This window comes from Chaetodon trifascialis, chromosome 7, assembly GCF_039877785.1.
Source record: "Chaetodon trifascialis isolate fChaTrf1 chromosome 7, fChaTrf1.hap1, whole genome shotgun sequence".
In the NCBI taxonomy this organism is placed as follows: Eukaryota; Metazoa; Chordata; class Actinopteri; order Chaetodontiformes; family Chaetodontidae; genus Chaetodon; species Chaetodon trifascialis.
In genome coordinates, this window is record NC_092062.1 from 11,249,749 (window position 1) to 11,268,766 (window position 19,018).

At 42.4% G+C, this 19,018-nt stretch overlaps 1 protein-coding gene across 1 annotated transcript; it reads right to left on the reverse strand.

Moving 5' to 3' along the window:
• Positions 1 to 2,302: 2,302 nt before the first annotated feature.
• On the reverse strand, positions 2,303 to 17,724 carry LOC139333915 (FXYD domain-containing ion transport regulator 3-like). The gene is made up of 8 exons (XM_070966616.1): positions 17,459 to 17,724; positions 7,892 to 7,947; positions 7,263 to 7,295; positions 6,891 to 6,914; positions 6,553 to 6,627; positions 6,397 to 6,433; positions 6,169 to 6,212; positions 2,303 to 3,059 (listed from the first exon to the last, which is right to left on the reverse strand). Exons 2-8 carry the CDS (start codon positions 7,923 to 7,925, stop codon positions 3,040 to 3,042), a joined length of 267 nt encoding a protein of 88 aa, XP_070822717.1. The 5' UTR covers positions 7,926 to 7,947; positions 17,459 to 17,724; the 3' UTR covers positions 2,303 to 3,039.
• Between the last annotated feature and the right edge of the window lie 1,294 nt (positions 17,725 to 19,018).

The window sequence follows — 19,018 nt, forward strand, 5'->3', positions numbered from 1 at the left end:
TCATTGTTTCTGGCTCCCACGCACACAAGCATCGCTCCAGGCCTGCATCACTAACACCCTGGGTACCCATTTTATTTTCAGTTAGTTAAGACTTCCGGCTTTAGGTGTAGTATTTCATTATTTGGTGTTTTGATATTGAGTGCACTTTGAAAAAAAAAAGGTATTTGAGTACTGAGAAACTGATGATTTGAGTTAACTGAATGATCTATTGAAAGGTACAGAGAAGTCCTTTGAACTTGAATATTACTGTTTCTTTATTTTTTATTTTCCATTATTGAAAGAACATATTTGTGTGTTGATATTTACACCAGTAAATCTTTAAAACTTACCTTTTCAAGTCATTTGTGTAGACTGAGAAACAGTGCTGTCGATGTTTATGCAGACATTTTAGAGAGTACTTTTATTTGAAATGCAAGTGCCTTAGAAAGAGATTAAAAGCTTAAAGGGTACTTACAGATAAGACAAATAATTTAATTCTTATTTCATTTATGTACAGTTCAAAAAGGAGGGAAAAAAAACAAACCTTAAAACAGTTTAAAAACACTCAGTGGGTAAATAAAAGTGTCTTCCATCACAATAAGTACATATTAGTTCACTTCATCGTGTGTTACATTATACTTATCGTTCAGTAAGAGATTTCTAGAATATAAAGAACTTGGGGAGCGTACCTCATTAAAATAGACCGGACGTCTAGAGGGCGCTACATTACCGTGCCTTCAGTGCCTGCTCAGGGAAAAGGGGCCTTTCTGTGTGGAGTTTGTTCTCCCCGTGCTCACCTGGGGCATCCTCCATAAAATATACCCCCACAAAAAACATGCAAGAAGATCACCACCTGACCATCCATCCATCCATCCATTTTCTATACCGCCTATCCCTTTTGTGGTTGCGGGGGGGCTGGAGCCCATCCCAGCTGTCAACGGGCGAGAGGCGGGGTACACCCTGGACCGGTGACGAATGAGAGCTGGGTCCCTGGGCGGCGCTGTCGGCTGGCAGCCCACCGCTCCTGGTCTGCCGCGGAGGAAGGACGGCTCAAGGATGGATTAAACGCAGAGAAGATAATTTCACGGAAGCAACACACTCACTGTGTGTTGTGACAATAAAAGTACGTTTCTACTAGGACAAGTCTGGCCAAGATCCTCTCATCACTCTTTATGGAGCTCACTGCTGTCATTCCTGTCTTTGTGAATCTACTTGTATTTCTGTGGAGAAGCAGAAATATGGTTGGAGGGTTAATGGGGGCGGCACGGTGGCGCAGCAGGTAATGCGCGTGCCTCATAGCAAGAAGGTCGCCGGACACTCCGGCTTCCTCCCACAGACCAAAAACATGCTCATTAGGTTAACTGGTGACTCTAATTGATGTGAAAATAGAATAGAAACTATGACAGATACATATGATGGCGTCCACTAGATGGCGTTAGACTCTTTCTAAGGCACAGTTAGGCAGCTGCAGAACCATTACTGTGCTTCATACCTGTGTGTGTAATCATACCTGTGCTTTTCCTGCTATGACAGCTGGACTGCATGTAGTTTATATGCCATATTTATATATCTTCTTTTACCTTCTTACTATTTTTCATTGCGCTCAGGCTCTCAAAAACTTGAACTTTAAATAAATAGCCTATTAAACTGCAAGCTGCATAAGCATCCACGGTATCCTCACACAGGAGTTTTCACTCACAGAGCCTGGTTGGACTTAGTGCTGTCAAAAGATGCAAGTTTTCAGGCTGCATACACTCCTCCCTGGAGACAGTACTTTAATGTTTCTAATTCTCCCCTTCTTTATGTTTGCAGTTCTCCAGTCTATCACAGTTTGGTCATATCATATAATTTTCAGCCTCTATCAGCAACCTGAGCAGAGGTTTGTTCAGCTAACGACTGGAAACACCTGCACGTTCACATCTGCATCATTCAGTTTTTAATGAAGTTCAATAAATTAATGATGTACTTTCTAATTTTTGCAAGTTCATTTAAAAGATGTCTTGAATCAGTTCAGTTGATAGAACATGATTTGAACAATCTTTTCATCCACATGATGCACTGTCAAAGCTTATATAAAAAGCACTTAAACTGAGTATTTTCAAGACTCAAAGTTTCTATTTGTCACGTTTTAACATTTGCAGTGAAATGCTGAAACGGCAAACTCTGTAATAATAATCATGATCAGAATTAAACATGAAGATTAGAAAAAAATCCAAATAATGAAATTCTGAAAACAAGAAATTTTAAATCCTGTATATGTAAGTACTAAAAGCATTTGCATGTACGCACACACAGACACACAATTAAAACCCATAGCTCACAGTTCGTTTCAGTAATTCTTTTATAGAAACATGACAGAGTCTTCCTGCATCTCTGAACAGTGCAATCCTCTACTTTCAACCCTAACGCTAAACATGGGAATCAACAGATTATCATGAATTATAAACACCACTCTAAACACTGCTGACTATGTGCATTTCACATACTTGACATGAAAGTATGGACAGTGGGTTAGGTTGGTGACAATAAGCGACTAATATCTACATCAATGTTTACCTCACACGTACAGTACAGACATCAGAAGCAGAAGCACAACCTACAGTATGCAGACACCTTTTGGAACTTTTTGGTAATAGGCTTGTGTTACCGTCGTATGAAGCCACTTTCAGCTCAATCAACCAAAACTGTCAGCAATGAATGACAAAGCATTCGACTCATTTACAGAAGGGATTCTCAAAAGGGTGGATATGTCAGTTTCTTCACGTTAAAGCCTTTTTTTTTTACATCTAAATACCTAAAAAAAAAAAAGTTGAAGTGGCTGAAATGAAAGTGACAGAAGTTGTGTTTAAAAGTGTGTGTGTAGGTCCGAGTGTGTGTGATGGTGCAGGCTGCAGATCAGTAGCTCAGTTATCAGGCAGAAAGCATCACACCTCACACACAGACTACTCTCTGCTGCTCGCTAACAATTAAACAAAAGCTTCCGGTTGGATGTCGCCACTCCTCCTCCGTGTTATCTGCTGGCCGCAGGGTCGGGAAGTCAGCGCGTGTTCCGCTCGACATCTAGCAGTCGCAGGAACGAGCTGCAGACAAACAGGAAGGAGAGCTTACAAATTCAGATGGTTCATCTGGACATAACTGAAGTGGCTCCTTACGCGTTGGTTCACATTTCTGCATTTGGCTTTGACAGCCATTAAAATCTTAGCAGCTGAAATTCGTCAGGAGAAGTGACTGTGATCATTCTCAGCATGAGGAGAACGAGACCAAGACTGAACACACGTACACTCATTCTCAGGTAATAAGCAGGAGAAAGAGTGTGTGTGTGTGTGTGTGTGTGTGTGTGTGTGTGTGTGTGTGTGTGTGTGTGTGTGTGTGCGCGTGCGTGCGCGCGCGTGCGTGCGTGCAAGTGGAAATTACCTGGGCACATAGTACAGTATGTCCCTGAGGGCTCCTACAGAGTTGCTTGCTAACATATTGCACACGCACACACACACGCGCGCAGTGTTTTTCTATATGGGCCACCTGTGTATTCCATGTGAATACACAGACTAGCCTGGTTTTCCAGTCCCATCTGACATCATGAGCTCTGAGTTTGCTTGTGTTTTAACCTCAATCTTCCCTTCAGTTCTCTGACAGTAGGCATATTTGCATATTTGCTCTTCATCTGCTCATTCATGTTTTACAGAAATGTTTGATTTGTGTGGAATTTTCAGACACAAGAAAGCACTTTTATGGCTGTACCAGTACATACAACAAGCTGTAAAACCAGCCTTCATCTCCCTCGTTCTCGCCTGCCAGACACCCAGAGTCCCACCACCTGTTGAACAGTGAGGTTCATGGCATCGGAATCCAGCACTATGGGAGCTTTCCATTCTGTCTCGGTGTGTGTGTGTGTGTGTGTGTGTGTGTGTGTGTGTGTGTGTGTGTGTGTGTGTGTGTGTGTGTGTGTGTGTGAGACATGAGGCAGTTTACACTAAAACAGATGGACAGAGTAAATATAACTTTCGACCTTGGCAGGACGTCAAGCCATGGTTCTTGCCACATAGCAGTCTACATACATATGTGTACTAAATGTGTAGTATTGTGCTCGTTTTTTAGGCAAAAAAGCCAAACAGGTAGTTTGTTAGAATAACTTGCGTGTGCTAATCTGAAAAGGAAAAGCTCTGCTCAGTTTAGCTCTTGTCGTTGCTGCTCTTGTCTTTTCTGTTGACATTTACAGGAGACCATAACTACAAACCCAGCTTCCTCTGTGTTAAAGGTCCAGAGTGCAGGATTTAGTGGCATCTAGTGGTGAGACTGCACATTGCAATTAACTGAATACACTTCACCTCATCTTCCCTTGCAAAGTAGGGATGCACGGATCCACTTTTTTCACTTCAGATACCGATACCGATATCTAAGGTTTAGTAATCAGCCGATACTGATCCGATACCGATCCAGAAAAACAGCGCTGAATTACCTAACAAATGGTATGTTTCATTGTGTGGAAAAGACTGGGATCATTCCTTTGTGCATCAGAAAATAAACATTTCCTTCCAGTTTTTTTTTTTTTTTTAAAAAGCAAACAGATAAAAATGTACTGAGTTATTTATTTAATAACTATGTACCAGTACAACAATCTTAAACCAATAGCTTCTCTAGCTTGGTCAAACAACATGTAAAAAAATATAACAAGTGTAACTGGTTCAGTTAGTGCAATTAGGAATATAAAAGGAATATAAAGTGTGCAACAATCTGTCTCCCACTTGCAATGGCATCACTCACAGCGCTGTGATAGAAGTCCCTCGTTGACAACTAGCTGCATTGTATGTGCAACGCAGCCTAAACTACGCACTCTCATGCTGTCCATCGCCTTTCGCATGTTGCTGGCGTTGTCCCTCAGAATCACGTGGACTTTACTCAACGTACATCAAACATTTCCTTCAGGGTAGCTGCGATCGCGTCGCTGCTGTGTGACCCACGGAAGTTTGTAGCATTGAGCATTGCACTGTGGCACATAACTCTCATCCAGCCAGCGTGCAGTTAAACTTAAAAGTGACACGGGACGTCCTCTCCGCGGTTTTTGTTGCCTGCACACTGTTAGGTTTAAAATTTTCACCTCTTTCCTTCATCTCCTAAAGTTAACTGCGTCATACTGCCTACTTTTTGTTTATTCAGTGCAATGAAGTCAGCGTGCTCCCTGGCGTGAAATCTCTGTAGGTGCTTGATTAAGTTGGTCGCGTTATAACTTGATGTTTTACCACCGCCCCTCAGAACATCTACTGCGCAGGTATTGCAAGTAGTCGTCGAGTCTGTAGTGTGAAAAAGTTCCAGACAGTCGATCCTTTCGCTTGCTCTATTTTGAAAACAATGCGGTCCACATGTTGCTTGCGCATGACGCCACTCACAGTGCCTATAACATAGCGTTAGACTGAATAGATCGGCCCCTATGTATCAGGTCCATTGTCACCCATACCTGATCTAGAATTTTCTTCAATATCGGGACATATACCAATACCAATAGCGGATCGGCGCATCCCTATTGCAAAGTGTGCAAGAGAAGCTACGGTGGCTGTGAAAAATGTTGCACAATTCTTATTTTCAGGTGATCATACACTAATGAAAACATCCACCCATCCATCCATCCATTTTCTATGCCACTTATCCCTTTCGGGGTCGCGGGGGGGCCGGAGCCTATCTCGGCTGTCAACGGGCGAGAGGCGGGGTACACCCTGGACCGGTCGCCAGTCGGTCGCAGGGCACATACACACACCATTCACACTCACGCTCACACCTAGGGGCAATTTAGAGTCACCAATTAACCTAATGAGCATGTTTTTGGTCTGTGGGAGGAAGCCGGAGTACCCGGAGAGAACCCACGCATGCACGGGAAGAACATGCAAACTTCACACAGAAAGGCCCGACCCGGGAATCGAACCTGCAACCTTCTTGCTGTGCCGTGCAGCCCCTAATGAAAACATAACTATGAATATTATGGTCTCTGATATGATCTCTGCCACAGATCCCCTACAGGCTACACACTGGTCCTTTACTAGATGTTTTAGTGGAACAAGTTACAGTAAACTCAAGTGAAACCGGTTTTCTTCGTTCAGCTGTTCCTGGTTTCACCTCTTGAAGATGTCATCAGAATAGTCTCACAGACGACAGGTGATTAGGTAAAGAAGGGTTTGTAGGTGGGTGAGCTGACGTTACCTTGGTCGTTGAGCATCTGCTGAGCATTGCTTCCTGTCCTCCGTCTGCAAAGAGAACCAAACGGGGAGTAAGAGAAGAGAAAAACACACGACCTACCACTACTCCCTTAACTAACTTGGTCATGCATACTGTTTTTACAGTATAATATGAAATGTGTTCGTTGTTTGAAGTTTCCAGTAAAATTACACAAATGTTTTCATGTGCTGTGTGAAGTGTGTGAAGGATCACCTCTTGTCCTGGTTGAACTTGCACCTGCAGTGGCCACCTGGAACAAGATAAAAGAAGCGTTAGCGTTCTACCTGATATCTGTCAAGCGCTGACTGAGTCTGTTTATGACTATCTATGTGTGCATAAGGGTGTGTGTGTGTGTAATTTCCATCTTACTGAGCAGGATGGTGATGCCAATGAGACAGAGGACAGCAGCTAGAATCAGGCCTCCAACACGCAGTCTGTGGTAGTCTGCACAAAGAGGCCATGGTTACAAGTGAAAACAAATAAATAAATCGAACTGATAAAAAAAAAGAAATGCATCCAAGTGAAAAACACACAAGCCAATTACATTTTGAAAGTAATTTCAGCAAGTAGAAAAAGATGACTATACAAAGTCCTTTTGTACAACAGTGAGTTTTAAAGCTGCTCTGTATGGCAATGCTGTAGCTCATCTCCCTCGCTCCATTAACTTCTACATGAGAGTGAAAATAAGTTAGAAAACAATGAATTACCGAAGGTAAATGGGTCATCTTCCACTGTGGGGACGGACATAAAGAGGGTCAGTTAAAAGCTGGTTTGAACAGCAGATACATGAGCATTTACAGACACATCCACATATCAAACAGTGACATAATAAAGTCAACAGTACAAAGTGAGAGGAGCAAACACAGTGGCCTAATTTGATTCTCTCGCTAATGATTGACATACCTGACCATCCAATCAATACCTTCCAAACATTACACCCAATTTTAGGCCAAAATGTAAAAAAGATGACTCTTGTGGTTCTATGGTTCTCTTATCGTGTTACTGTCACATATAAAAATAGACATTTTTGATGAAAGCTTTCAACCACAATCCTCAAATATTTACTGTGGTGTACTTACTGTTCTGCTCCTCTGCAAACACCAGCGACACAACTGCAGGAGTGCAGAAAAAGAGACACAATGAACAAAAGTGCAGCACAGCTTGAGGCATCTCATTGTGTTTATGAGGGTGGAAACGAAAAGAAAAATAGTTAATGGCTGCTGGCTTATTTGGAAGTATATATTCATGTGGTCTAAGCTGTTAAAATACCCCAAATAGTTTCATGAACATTAGTTTTGTTCACTTAAAACTGTAGAAGCATTTTTTACTTTGCTGGCACTTTTGAGGAAAGTCTGTTATTCTGAATCATTGACTAATTAAACTATTGATGAATTCAACGCTATCTTGAATTCCTTCTAAAATTCTAAAATTCCTCAAATTTCTCACCTCTAACATGTTACTTAGTGTCACACAAATAGAAATACTTGAGCAATGTGCTGATGGAAGATGGACTTCATGCAGAATTTCCTCTGTAAAGAGGAAGTGCAGCTAATGGGTCACATGTCCTTACTGATGTTATGTCTCGTTGACTGAAGCAAACTGACAGCAGCCAATAAAAATGAACTCATTTTGAAGTTCCTAATCGAGCTCCAGGACTTTTTCAGAAAATCTCTGATGAAAAGAAAAGACTTTAAAGAGTTTTACTCACGTGTCATCAACACCAGAGCACAGATCTTTGACATCTTCAAGCTTGAGCCGGTTTACCTGCAGAGATAGATACAAGTCAGTTACCAGGCAAAAACCCTCAGAAATAAAGACATTAAAATCATTAACCACAAATAAACTAAAAAAAAAAAAATCTTTTCTTTCCACTTATGTTCGAATGTCAGCTGCCATTTGTGCAAGGCTCTGCCTGTATTAACAAAGGGCAAATAACATTATCTCCAGTCCCAATGGCGCAAAATAATCTAATTTTAAAATGGGTGTGTGCATGTTAGAAAGCTGATTACTGCACTCCAAAGTGGCTCGTAGCAGCCAACAGAGTCAACAGAGACCTGACGCAGCGTTTGGCCTTTCAGTGTTTCATGAGCGGCAGCGAAAGGACGTAAACACGGAGAAACGAACCCATCGCTCACACGCCACATGCGTCCACACACACAAAGAAATCTGATCGAATTTAGACAGGCATGAAGTGGTCTCTGTCCCTCTCTTTCACACTCAGACGCACACAGAAACTTGATCTGATGTTGATGGGCGCAAAGTGCTCTAATGGAGCCTTAACTTAGGTGAGCGAGGTCTCTCGGGGTAATATATCACACTGCTGCCATGTCACAGCTTCAGCCTTTTATGTTTTTAATGTTACCCTTTATTTCCCTATAGGCTTATTCCATCGTGTGTTCATGCACATGTCATCACCCGCTGCGACTGTCCAGATTTTTTTTAAATTAGATTTTGCATGTGGGGAAAAAAAATCCATGAGAATTTTATAAAAGTGCACTCAGTCCTCCAAAAGCTATTCCTGTCTCTCACGTCATTTCAGTCTTATTTCTAGCGCACATTAATGTGTGGCTTGTTGTTGTCGATCAATGGAGATATTTTGATTTTCCATTCCCTTAAAAAGTGACACAAAGATGAGTCCTAAATACTTCCAGTCAGACAGAGTCAGACTTTACAGTCATCTCATGTGTGAGCTCCTGCTCTGCGTCCACGCTGTGTTAGCTGCCGTGTCGAGGCAGCAGCAGAGGTAATGTGCACAAGGAGACACACCTTAAATAACACAGCAGTGATTTTCCACAGTGAAGAGCAAACACACCCGTGCTTGTTTCAAACTGGTATTTACACACAGTGAGTGAAAACGTGCATGCAGAAAAATGCATAATTTGGATGATATTCAGTTCACATTGGGTTGACTTCCTGACTGTTAAACTGTATCTAAGAGGTGATCTGACTGCACCGGCAGTACGGGAGTATCAACTCACATTAATTTGTCTGTTGGCAAGTGGTAACTGAAAAGAAGACACAAGATCAAACAGTGATGTAGCTTAAAGGTTGAGGTTTGGACAAGGGGTGTCGGTTATTTTTGCTTTCAATAGCCCTGCATACATTTACTGGTAACCAATGGTTTATTTTTAATAAAAAATTGTCAGTTTTTTTGCTATTCTTGTGGACGCAGGCCATCACATGGCAGTTGAGGCCCCGTGTCTCCACTGCACTCGTCAGCTACTCTGCAAATTTGTCTGATGTGTGTTTGGATGGAGAGCTCTGAGGGAGGAGCGCATCTCCAATGAAGTGACCAGTAGTTGTGGTGTAGCTTTCATTCGTGAGAGATGTCCAGCAGCCGTCCTGGCTAGCTTGACTTTTAGCCCGTCTTTGGTCTCCTGAAGTGTTTTTCAAAGCGTATAGCTCTCGATGGCATAAAGTACACTGGCTCTAGGTACTGAACTAGCCCCCCGCCCTCTAACACACTGATTCGCAGCATGTTAGTTTCAATCATCTGGCACACCAGCTGGGTGATCACCTCTGAGCTGTTAGCCAGGCTAAGCAAAGTGTGTGTGTGTATGCAAATTACCCTATAAACCGCCATGCCATTGTTTAGCTGCTGACATCCTACTTTTGACCTCTAGTAGCAGACCTCTAGAGTGGGTCCCTGTTTTGCTTGTCTGATGAACAAACACAAAGACGTGCACATGTGGGTGGGTTGTGTTAATCCACCATGATACATTAGCCGCGTGCTAATTGTTAGCAAGTACACATGGATGTTTTTATGAGGAAGCAAATGCATGCAGGATGTGTGTTTCAAGGACACACTAATGCTTTGTGGTGAACAACACTGACTGGAAACATAACTTTTGTTTGCGTACATGGAAACAGGACATCTTTAAGCTCTTAGATTCAGACAGTCAGGACAAACGATGTCAGACTCAGCTCCCAGATTTAAGTAGTTTTTGGTGGTTTACTTGGTAGATATCTGTAAGGACACGCAAACAGCAGTGACCTTTGAGACTGAGAGATCCCAGTAAAAGAAGATATATGTGAAACAATGTGTCTCCCTCCTCCTGCTGATATATCAGCTGAGATATCTGGAGTTTGGCAGAAAAGGAGAAAGAGAGGAGCAGGGCGAGAGCTTCTCTCCTGGTGCCTCTCCACAGCAACCCAAGGCGAGGCGGGGGGAATGTAGAGGATGGGAAACAGGCCAACAACCACTAGAGAATGGTTTACCTCAGGAGAAAGACACACTCAGAGGAGAGAGAGGAGGGAGAGACGGAGGGCAAAGACAGAAAGAGGAGAGAGGAGGACAGGGACAGAGGAGAAGACACAGAGGGCAGGCTGACGGTGAGAAGGGACAGAGAGGAGAGACAGAGAAGAACGATGGGAGTAAAGACATGGTGAGGAACTGAAAGCAGGAGCGTATAAGAGAGGTGGCACCTCCCTCTTCCTATCTGAAGATCATATTTTAAAGCAAATGTTGGTGTAAGGTGGAGCTGGGAGGTGAGTGCTGGAGGTGTGTCAAAGTCACAGCACCCAGGTGGATGACTAAAGTACAGTGTGTACGATATGCTTGCAGAGCTGACAACGTTCAATATCAAATATCAGTGCTTCTTTTGTCGGCCTGTAACTACAGATTCTTTCCACTGTTGATCATTATTTTTGTGTGAGAAGGTTGTGAAAATGCTGATCATGATTTCCCAGAGCTGTTCAGTACGCAAACATGTAAGACATAGAAAAGCAACACGTTCTCACACTGGAGAGACTGGAACCGGCAAATGTTTGGCATTTTTGCTTTAAAAGCCACTTTGACAATTAACAGATTATCAAAAGAGTGGAGGATTCATTTTCTACTGAAAGCTTTATTACGAATATAGCCAAGAATTTGTGACCGCTCATATCACATAAAGAGAAGTTTATTTTCCCCTGAGGACAGATTTCCTGTGGAGCCTCTTCTCCAGCACCGCCTGGTTCAGGGATAAAGACTTTTCTGTTCTGGCTCTGTCACGCTACCCTGCCTGTCTCCAACTGTCCCTGTTTTTTTTGTTTTTTTCAGCTCATGCTGCATCTCTTTCTCTTCTTGTCTTTAGGACTGTTTTTCCACTTTTCTGTCTCTTCCTGTGTCTCTCCACCCTCAGCTTCTTTCATTCTGTGTTCTCTGTGTCGGTCTGATTCTTCGTCCCACTTGTGTTTAAAGCTTTCAGAATGGCCGTTTGTTTAAAACCACTGTTTCACACCGCTCTTCTGCTTTGTTGAGCTGCTGTCTCCTCTCAAACCCTCTTTAAACTACTCCTCCACCACTTCCCTTTTCTGACACACTTCTGCACGTCCTTGCTCCTCAGCCCGTCCCCTGTCCTCCCCTTTTGTTAAATCTTTTCTACTCATTTATCCCTTCCCTTACAAACCCCCTCGACCACAGGCTTTCTCGGCTCTATGCCTGTCTCACGCTCACACACTATCATCTTCTCTTTTCCATCCCACTCTTCTTCTCCTCTCCTTTCCACCAGTAAGGTTAAACTGCTTTGTTTTGAAAAGTTTTCACAGAGACTATTTCCTCTCTAGTAAGTACTTCCCATACAGAAATCAGGAATGAGACGAATTTCCAAGAATTTAAGTCTGTAATTCTGACGGTGAAACTGCTTCCCTCCAATACATCAGTGCACACACAGAGAGAAAGGGCACCAATTGGCTTTGAATGTGAGTGTTTTCCATTCTTCTAGGTTAGGTGACAACACACAGACACCCCTATGTGCACATACCCACACAAACACACAGTCAAAGCCTTTGAATAAGTAACACTTAGAAGCAAAATGTTTTACTATATTGTACAACAGCCAAGTGTTCGCCATCCATTCTGAAAAGTGCTTTTCCTGTTCAGGTGAGCACATGTCATGTGAATCTATGATACAGTCATGGAAAAAATTATTAGACCACCCTTGTTTTCTTCAATTTCTTGTTCATCTTAATGCCTGATACCACTAAAGGTATATTACCTGAAGAATACAATGAACACGATAAAAAATGCAGCTGATTCCATAACACTTTATGTCCTATTTGACACGCTTAAGCTTAACTGTATTCCCAGGGTATATAAGAGGCCATTTCATGTCATAAGCAGCACTGCACATGCAAAGGCCTAGAGCGGTTTCCTGCTTACATGCAAGCCGTAGCACAACTCAGAAGTTGTCAGCTCTCACATGAATTTTGTGAAGCCACAAAGGCAGCCATCTTGGCACTGCTGGAAATTGGCATGAGTGAGAGACAGGTAGCCAAAAAACTGAAGATCTCCAAGACAGCCGTTCATTACACCAAGAAAAAGCAAGCCGAACATGGTACAAACAAACGCCTTTCTACCCCACGAGAGGGCCGTGCACTCATCCGTTCCTGTCAGGAATCGTCGTCAGACCTCCAGGGACGTTAAAAATGAGTGGGCACTGTCGAGAAATGTGACTTGTTCAGCAAGGACAGTTCGAAACCGACTTCTTGAAGCTGGTCTGAAGTAACACAGGGCACAGAAGAAGCCCTTCATCAACGAAAGGTAGAGGAAGGCCCCGTTACTCTTTGCTAGGGATCACAAGGATTGGACTGTTGATGACTGGGCTAAGGATCTCTTCACTGATGAATCAAGCCTGGAGAAGCCTACAAACCACACTGTCTTGCCCCTACAGTAAAACATGGGGGTGGATCGGTGATGCTCTGGGGTTGTTTCAGTATGGGTGGAACAGGGAAAATGTAATTGTGTGAAGGGTAAATGAACCCAGTCACGTACAGGGCTACTCTTGAAAACAGTCTTCTTCCATCAGCTGATAAACTCTTTTCTGCCTCAAATGACTGGATTTTCCAACAAGACAATGCCCCTCGCTACACGGCAAGGTCAGTTAAAGCCTGGATGGAGAACCAGAACATTCAAACCATGCCTTGGCCTGCTCAACCACCAGATCTAAATCCAACTGAAAACCTGTGGAACATCATCAAACTCAAAATGGAGAACCACAAGCCCAAAAACAAAGCAAACTTGTTTGAATTTCTGCAACAGGAATGGGCTGCTGTGACAGCAGAACAATGTCAGGAGCTGGTGGAGAGCATGCCAGGACGCATGGCTGCAGTCATCAAAAACAATGGTTAATCAAGTACTAACTCCTGTGTGTATCATGTGACTAACAGACAGAAAAGAAAACATGGAATGCCTAAAAGCACTGTTTCTGACAGTACAATGCCATAGCTATTGATGTAAGAACTCAAGTGATTTTGGTTATTATCAAGAAAACCATGGAAAATGGCTAGATATCAGCTCTTAAATTAAACTCTTATGAGCTAGTTTTGTTGTTATCATTATATTTGTCCAAACAAATGTATCTTTAGTTGTACCAGGCATTAAAATGAACAAGAAATTGAAGAAAACAAGGGTGGTCTAATAGTTTTTTCCATGACTGTATATGTGTATGTTTGTATGAACAATATGCACTGCTGCTCATCAAAGAGAGTTTGTAGTAAGTGCATAGTTATGTCAACTTAATGCTGCTTTGTTAGATTACCATAGATTCAATCTGTGTCTCCTCTATTTTGTGTGAACATGACTACTTGTATGTGTGTGTGACTTAGTCCCTGTTTCTATTTTACTACCCCCCAATAGCACACACACCCACCCCTTTGAATGCTGGACCCCTGTGTGTGTGTGTGTGTGTGTGTGTGTGTGTGTGTGTGTGTGTGTGTGTGTGTGTGTGTGTGTGTGTGTGTGTGTGTGTTTGTGTGTTTGTGTGTGTGTTCCTGTACTGCACTACAAAGACAGCTGCCTATTCTCAGTGGCATTTTTATTCCTAAATTAGCAGCACTGGATTCCAGTGTGCAGCACATCCTTTACGACACACACACACACACACACACACACACACACACACACACACACACACACACACACACACACACACACACACACACACACACACACACACACAGGAAAGTCTCGTTATGGACCATCGCAGCTGGGACACAGCTGAACTTTTTCCTCCCTTAACTTACTGCTGCACGGAGGACTTTAATGAAATTCATGAATCTTACCTAATTTCATCACTGCAGTGGTAAAACATGTACATTATGTTTCTGTGGAAATGTGATTGATAAAGCACACGACCTCAGATCTCAGGGTTCTTGAATTATTAAAAAGTTAGACTACAAAGCAGACTTCTTTGTCTCTGTGGCTGCTGTGATAACAGCTAACAGCTTCTGGCCAAAGATGAGTTTCACCAAATAGTACCACAGTGCTGACGCCATTAAGGTGTTATAGGAAGAATAAGCAAGAGATATAAAACGGAAGAGTGTGGGAAATCAGTGTCGGCACTTCACTCATGACAAAAGGGAAAGTGGGACGGAGAAGGAGGAGAAAAGGGAAAAGCATAAACAAGATATCAAGTTTGGAAATAAGTGAGCAAGAGAGGCAGAGAAGACGAATTAAAGCCTGTGGGAATGAGAGAGGGAGGCAGGAAGACGGGAGAGACTGCGGTTGGGAAAGAGAGGGAGTGAGAGGGGACACAAACAGACAGACGGAGGGTAAGAGGGAGTGGAGCATGCTAGAGCCATGAGTCACACATGGTAACCACAAGGCTAGCAGCGAGCAGCTAGCAACAGACTGCACGCTCCTCGCTCTGCACAGCGGATAAAAGGATGGAGCACAAGACCCTCCTTTCAACTCCCCTTCCGTCCATTAAACTTTTAATCATGCACATATTGATCAGTGACTGCTCCAATAAACTGTGTGAAAGACCCGATGTTCTCATTTTACTAACACTTGGAGATGACCTCAGCTTTATTCACTGCTGTCACACGTTAATACAAACACATCAACACTGGTTAACAAATCAGGAATGATGAACTGTGTCTCTGCTAAGCTGTAAATTAAAGCTTTGTGGTTGTGTGGGGAACACTCTGAAGGTCACGGTCACATGTCCGTTATAAAATCAATGTCTTCTCATTGAGGGTTCTAAATTTGTGTTTGTGAGCCATGGAAGTGATGTGAAGAAAGGTGAGGAGAAAGCGTGTCTGTCTCTTCCTCCCCTCCACCTCGCTCTACTGTCCTCCTCTCACTTTCCTTTTAAAGAGCTGAGGTTATGTGAGGAGGGGTGAGGACAGCGAGCTAAGTCTGTTTCACCTGAGAGACCTTTGTTGCCACCTTTGTTCACCCTCTCTCCATTTCTGTCTATTATGTTACGCACATAGAGTTTTCTTACTGCCACAGCATCTGGCCCTAGATTTTGGAGTTATTTTGTCATTTAAAAATCATCTGTTTTTGTCACTGAGTACAATTTACAGGGCAAGAACTTTTTCTTATTTGTTAGTCTGGGCTGAAACCATTTTCACAGTGTGTCAGAGTACTAAAATATCCAAAAATACATTTGGGACTATACATTGAATATAAACTCTTGAGGAAAATCAAATCTTTGTTGCTAAGCAAGCATATTCATGTGTTGCAGGGCATAGTATTGATGTGTCTGACAGAAATGTTAGTGATCCACATGGGGACATGCTGACAAATGACCTGTTATTTATATAAAGTACATATAAAATATGAAAAAACCTTCTATTGCACTGCTAAATGTCATCCATGTCTGATATACAGTGTATTAATATGCAGTTCCATTATGATGTGAGGTTTTGCAGGTGTAATTGACCTTTTTGAAGCCCCCCCACCCCCCCCCCCTTTCCCTCAAGATGCCCTAGTACAGTAGTACAGTCACTGGTGTCCCACATGTTAACCTCACAAACACACAGAAGGGACCTCAACTTGTTGCAAAACAGACAGAGCTGCAGACAGCTTGCCAAAGAGTATGTTAGTAAGCTTTGCACATATTTAAAGTCATGGCAACAACCCTGAAAACACAACATATTTTAAAAATGCAGCGTGTCTTGTTTAGTCTCCATGTCCATGATTCACATTTTGGTGTGAAATGAGCATTTTGCTCATACAATAAAACCTGTTTATGTAAAGTGTCCTGTTGAACCATGCATACTCTGTATCTATAAGCATGGGTGACAGAAACACACTGACAAAGTGAATAAACATGCATCTCTGTCTTTTTACAATCAGTGAACTGCTGAAGGCATTTTGCCAACCACCTTAATGTTCTCCATTAACAGTGAAAAAATCATTTAGAAGCCTCACTTCAATTTGTGGTAAAGAATTAGTCACTAATGAATCAATAGAAAACTGATGGAACACAATGTCAGTACCAATTAATTGTTGACATTATTTAACAGGTGAGAACACAAATTATTGATTTTTTAAAACTATAACTAACCTAAACGATGGATTATTGCAACAAACGATCAATATTTTCCAGTCCTTTCATCCCAACAGTCCTACATTTTACAGCAGAACTGGACAGGTCCTGTATCTGTCCTTGTCCCAGTCTGTCCTTGTGCCACATAGTAGCAAACTGTTATCAACATTGCTCTTATCAGCTGGCCTTTTCACACACACACACACACACACACACACACACACACACACACACACACACACACAGAAGCTTACACTATGTGTTCAATAAAGCATGTAACAGCATGACAATATTGGAAAATTCCACAAGGGGAGGTCTTCAGGGTAAAACACCTCCAGGTGTGCATTTGTGGGTTTGAATAGTTTGGTTAAATGCTATCTAATGCTATTTATTTAATGCTATTAACGAGGCATTGCATCAAATATAAACACAGCGCCAGCGATGTCATCTGGATTAATTTAGTCTAGTTACAAACAGATACACTATCGGCGTTTTTATGGAAATCTGTGCACTTAAATCCCTTTAAGCCCTTTCAGTGGACATCAGCGGTGCGATCAAAGCGCGTGAAGGAGCCGTTACGCACGGTGGGCCGTGGGCGCGTGCCGCTCCATTGTCCTGGCACCGGTCGGCTCGAGGAGAAATGTCACCCGGACATTATGACATATGTTACTTCAGACTTTCACATTTCAGGAGGTCATAGACTCTTTTCTGTAAAAATGAATGTTTGTATATTTCATTCGAGCCTGTTGGAGTTTTTCTGTGACCGAATGAGTCAGTTAATACGAACTACAGAGATTTAACCGTTCTCCATCACAAGTAAACGTGTTAAGAAGCTAGCGTTCAACGCTTCCTTAAAGTTAGCCTAACTTTAGCTGAGCCGTGCCTCAGTTGCCTTCAAAGATGCTCACAGACATATTTGGAAAACTTGGACTCCATAAACAAATTTCATCAACTGAAGAAAAGAGTTGAGGAGTCAACTTTCTGTGAAATATTAGCTTCTTTTGTCCAACACTTACCTCTGACCCGTTGTTTTTAGCAGCGACAAAAACGAGGAAATTTCTCTCAAGCAGGCGGATGTCTGACTCAGAACAGCGACTTTTCTCCACACAGAGCGCCAACACCCTACCGTCAGCTCTGGGACACTCAACAGGTTGGCTTGGTTTTAGAAAAGGGGGCTGAGTTTAAAAATGGTCGAGTTTTGTCAGTGAATCCCGATCCCGAGTCGGTTTCTGCACGGCTGGCAGCGGAAGAGTGAAGACGAGCGGGGCGTGGAAGCTGATCCAGAGTCAGGGCAGGGAGCCCGGAGGAGGAGTGCAGCTTTAATGTTTGCTTGACGAGTACGAAGATGTCGAAGTTTGCCGAGTGAGGTGGAATTACTTTACCACACTTTCATGTAAGTTATGGACTATTAGAAGAAACAGAACGACCCCAAGGCCCCATTAATGATTCACTGTAATTATAATGAAGTATAATAATGTAATATAACAATTACAGTTATAGTACCTCAATGGAAACTCCAGCATTTTCTTTTTCAGTCGAAGTTGAGGTCATTAAAGGTCATAAAGAAATTCCAGTTGATCTACATTATATGCATTACGTAATTTGTGTGAAAAACAGCACTCACATGTTACAATTTGGTTAAGCATAATGATATCTATTTAAATTGTGGATGTGCTCACCAAAGGTTTCCAATCATTTTTATTTCTGATCTTGTCAATATTGAAACGTTTGATCACATGGATAATCTAACTCTACAGTTTATCATACAGCAAAACATGCAGGTGTTAATGGCAAAACATCAAATTATGTTCCTAATGATGCACTACTTCATAAACTATATGCGACATGATGGTAATGACTAAAATAAGCAGCGTATGTGAGTCTGTCTAAATATGTTGTGAAGGTCCATGTGTGTTTACAGGGAGAAACATCTTCATGAATATAAATGACTCTGATTTCTGTGTCAGTACAGAGCTGGATACATATTGAAAACAGAAACACATGAGGGGAGCTTCATTTCATCCATTTTAGTCATGACATGTCAATCTATGTGACTGCTTTCACATCTTGCATAATTTCAGCAGCACTATTTTTAATACAAATTGTATTTCTCTCCACAGGTTTGTCAAGGTATAATCACCTAAATAGGTGTGTTTCCTCCAAACCCCCCACCATGCGCCCAGTCTCTCCACCCCCAGCCTGTCAGCTCTTCTTCCTGGCCGAAACCGGTTTGTCAGGCACGATATCAGATTTCACTGTTGTCATCTTCCACTTTTCTACAAGGTAAGAGAGGAGGGCGGGGCGGCAGTTAGCACGGCAGTTTGGGAAGAAAGACAGAGAGGCGTAAGAGGTCAGACACAGACACAAACATGCACAGACATTTGTTAGGGAGTCATAAGACAGAAACATACTTGTCCTTCCTGGAGCACCTGTTATCTGTGAAGGCAAAGTAGGATGTGTTACTGAGGTTACACACACTGTTCTGTCCTTATCACTGATATTGACATTGCTCTGAGATTTTTGACTCAGGAGTTAAAGAGAAATTATGCACACTGGACTTTTTACTTATTTTTGTG

Excerpts from the sequence above, each read along its gene's own strand:
- LOC139333915 (XM_070966616.1), bottom strand. The coding sequence starts at position 7,925 with ATGTCAAAGATCTGTGCTCTGGTGTTGATGACAC. Across the intron at positions 7,296-7,891 it reads TGCTCTGGTGTTGATGACAC|TTGTGTCGCTGGTGTTTGCA; the intron begins GTGAGTAAAACT and ends GCACTCCTGCAG. Across the intron at positions 6,434-6,552 it reads TGGCATCACCATCCTGCTCA|GTGGCCACTGCAGGTGCAAG; the intron begins GTAAGATGGAAA and ends ATCTTGTTCCAG.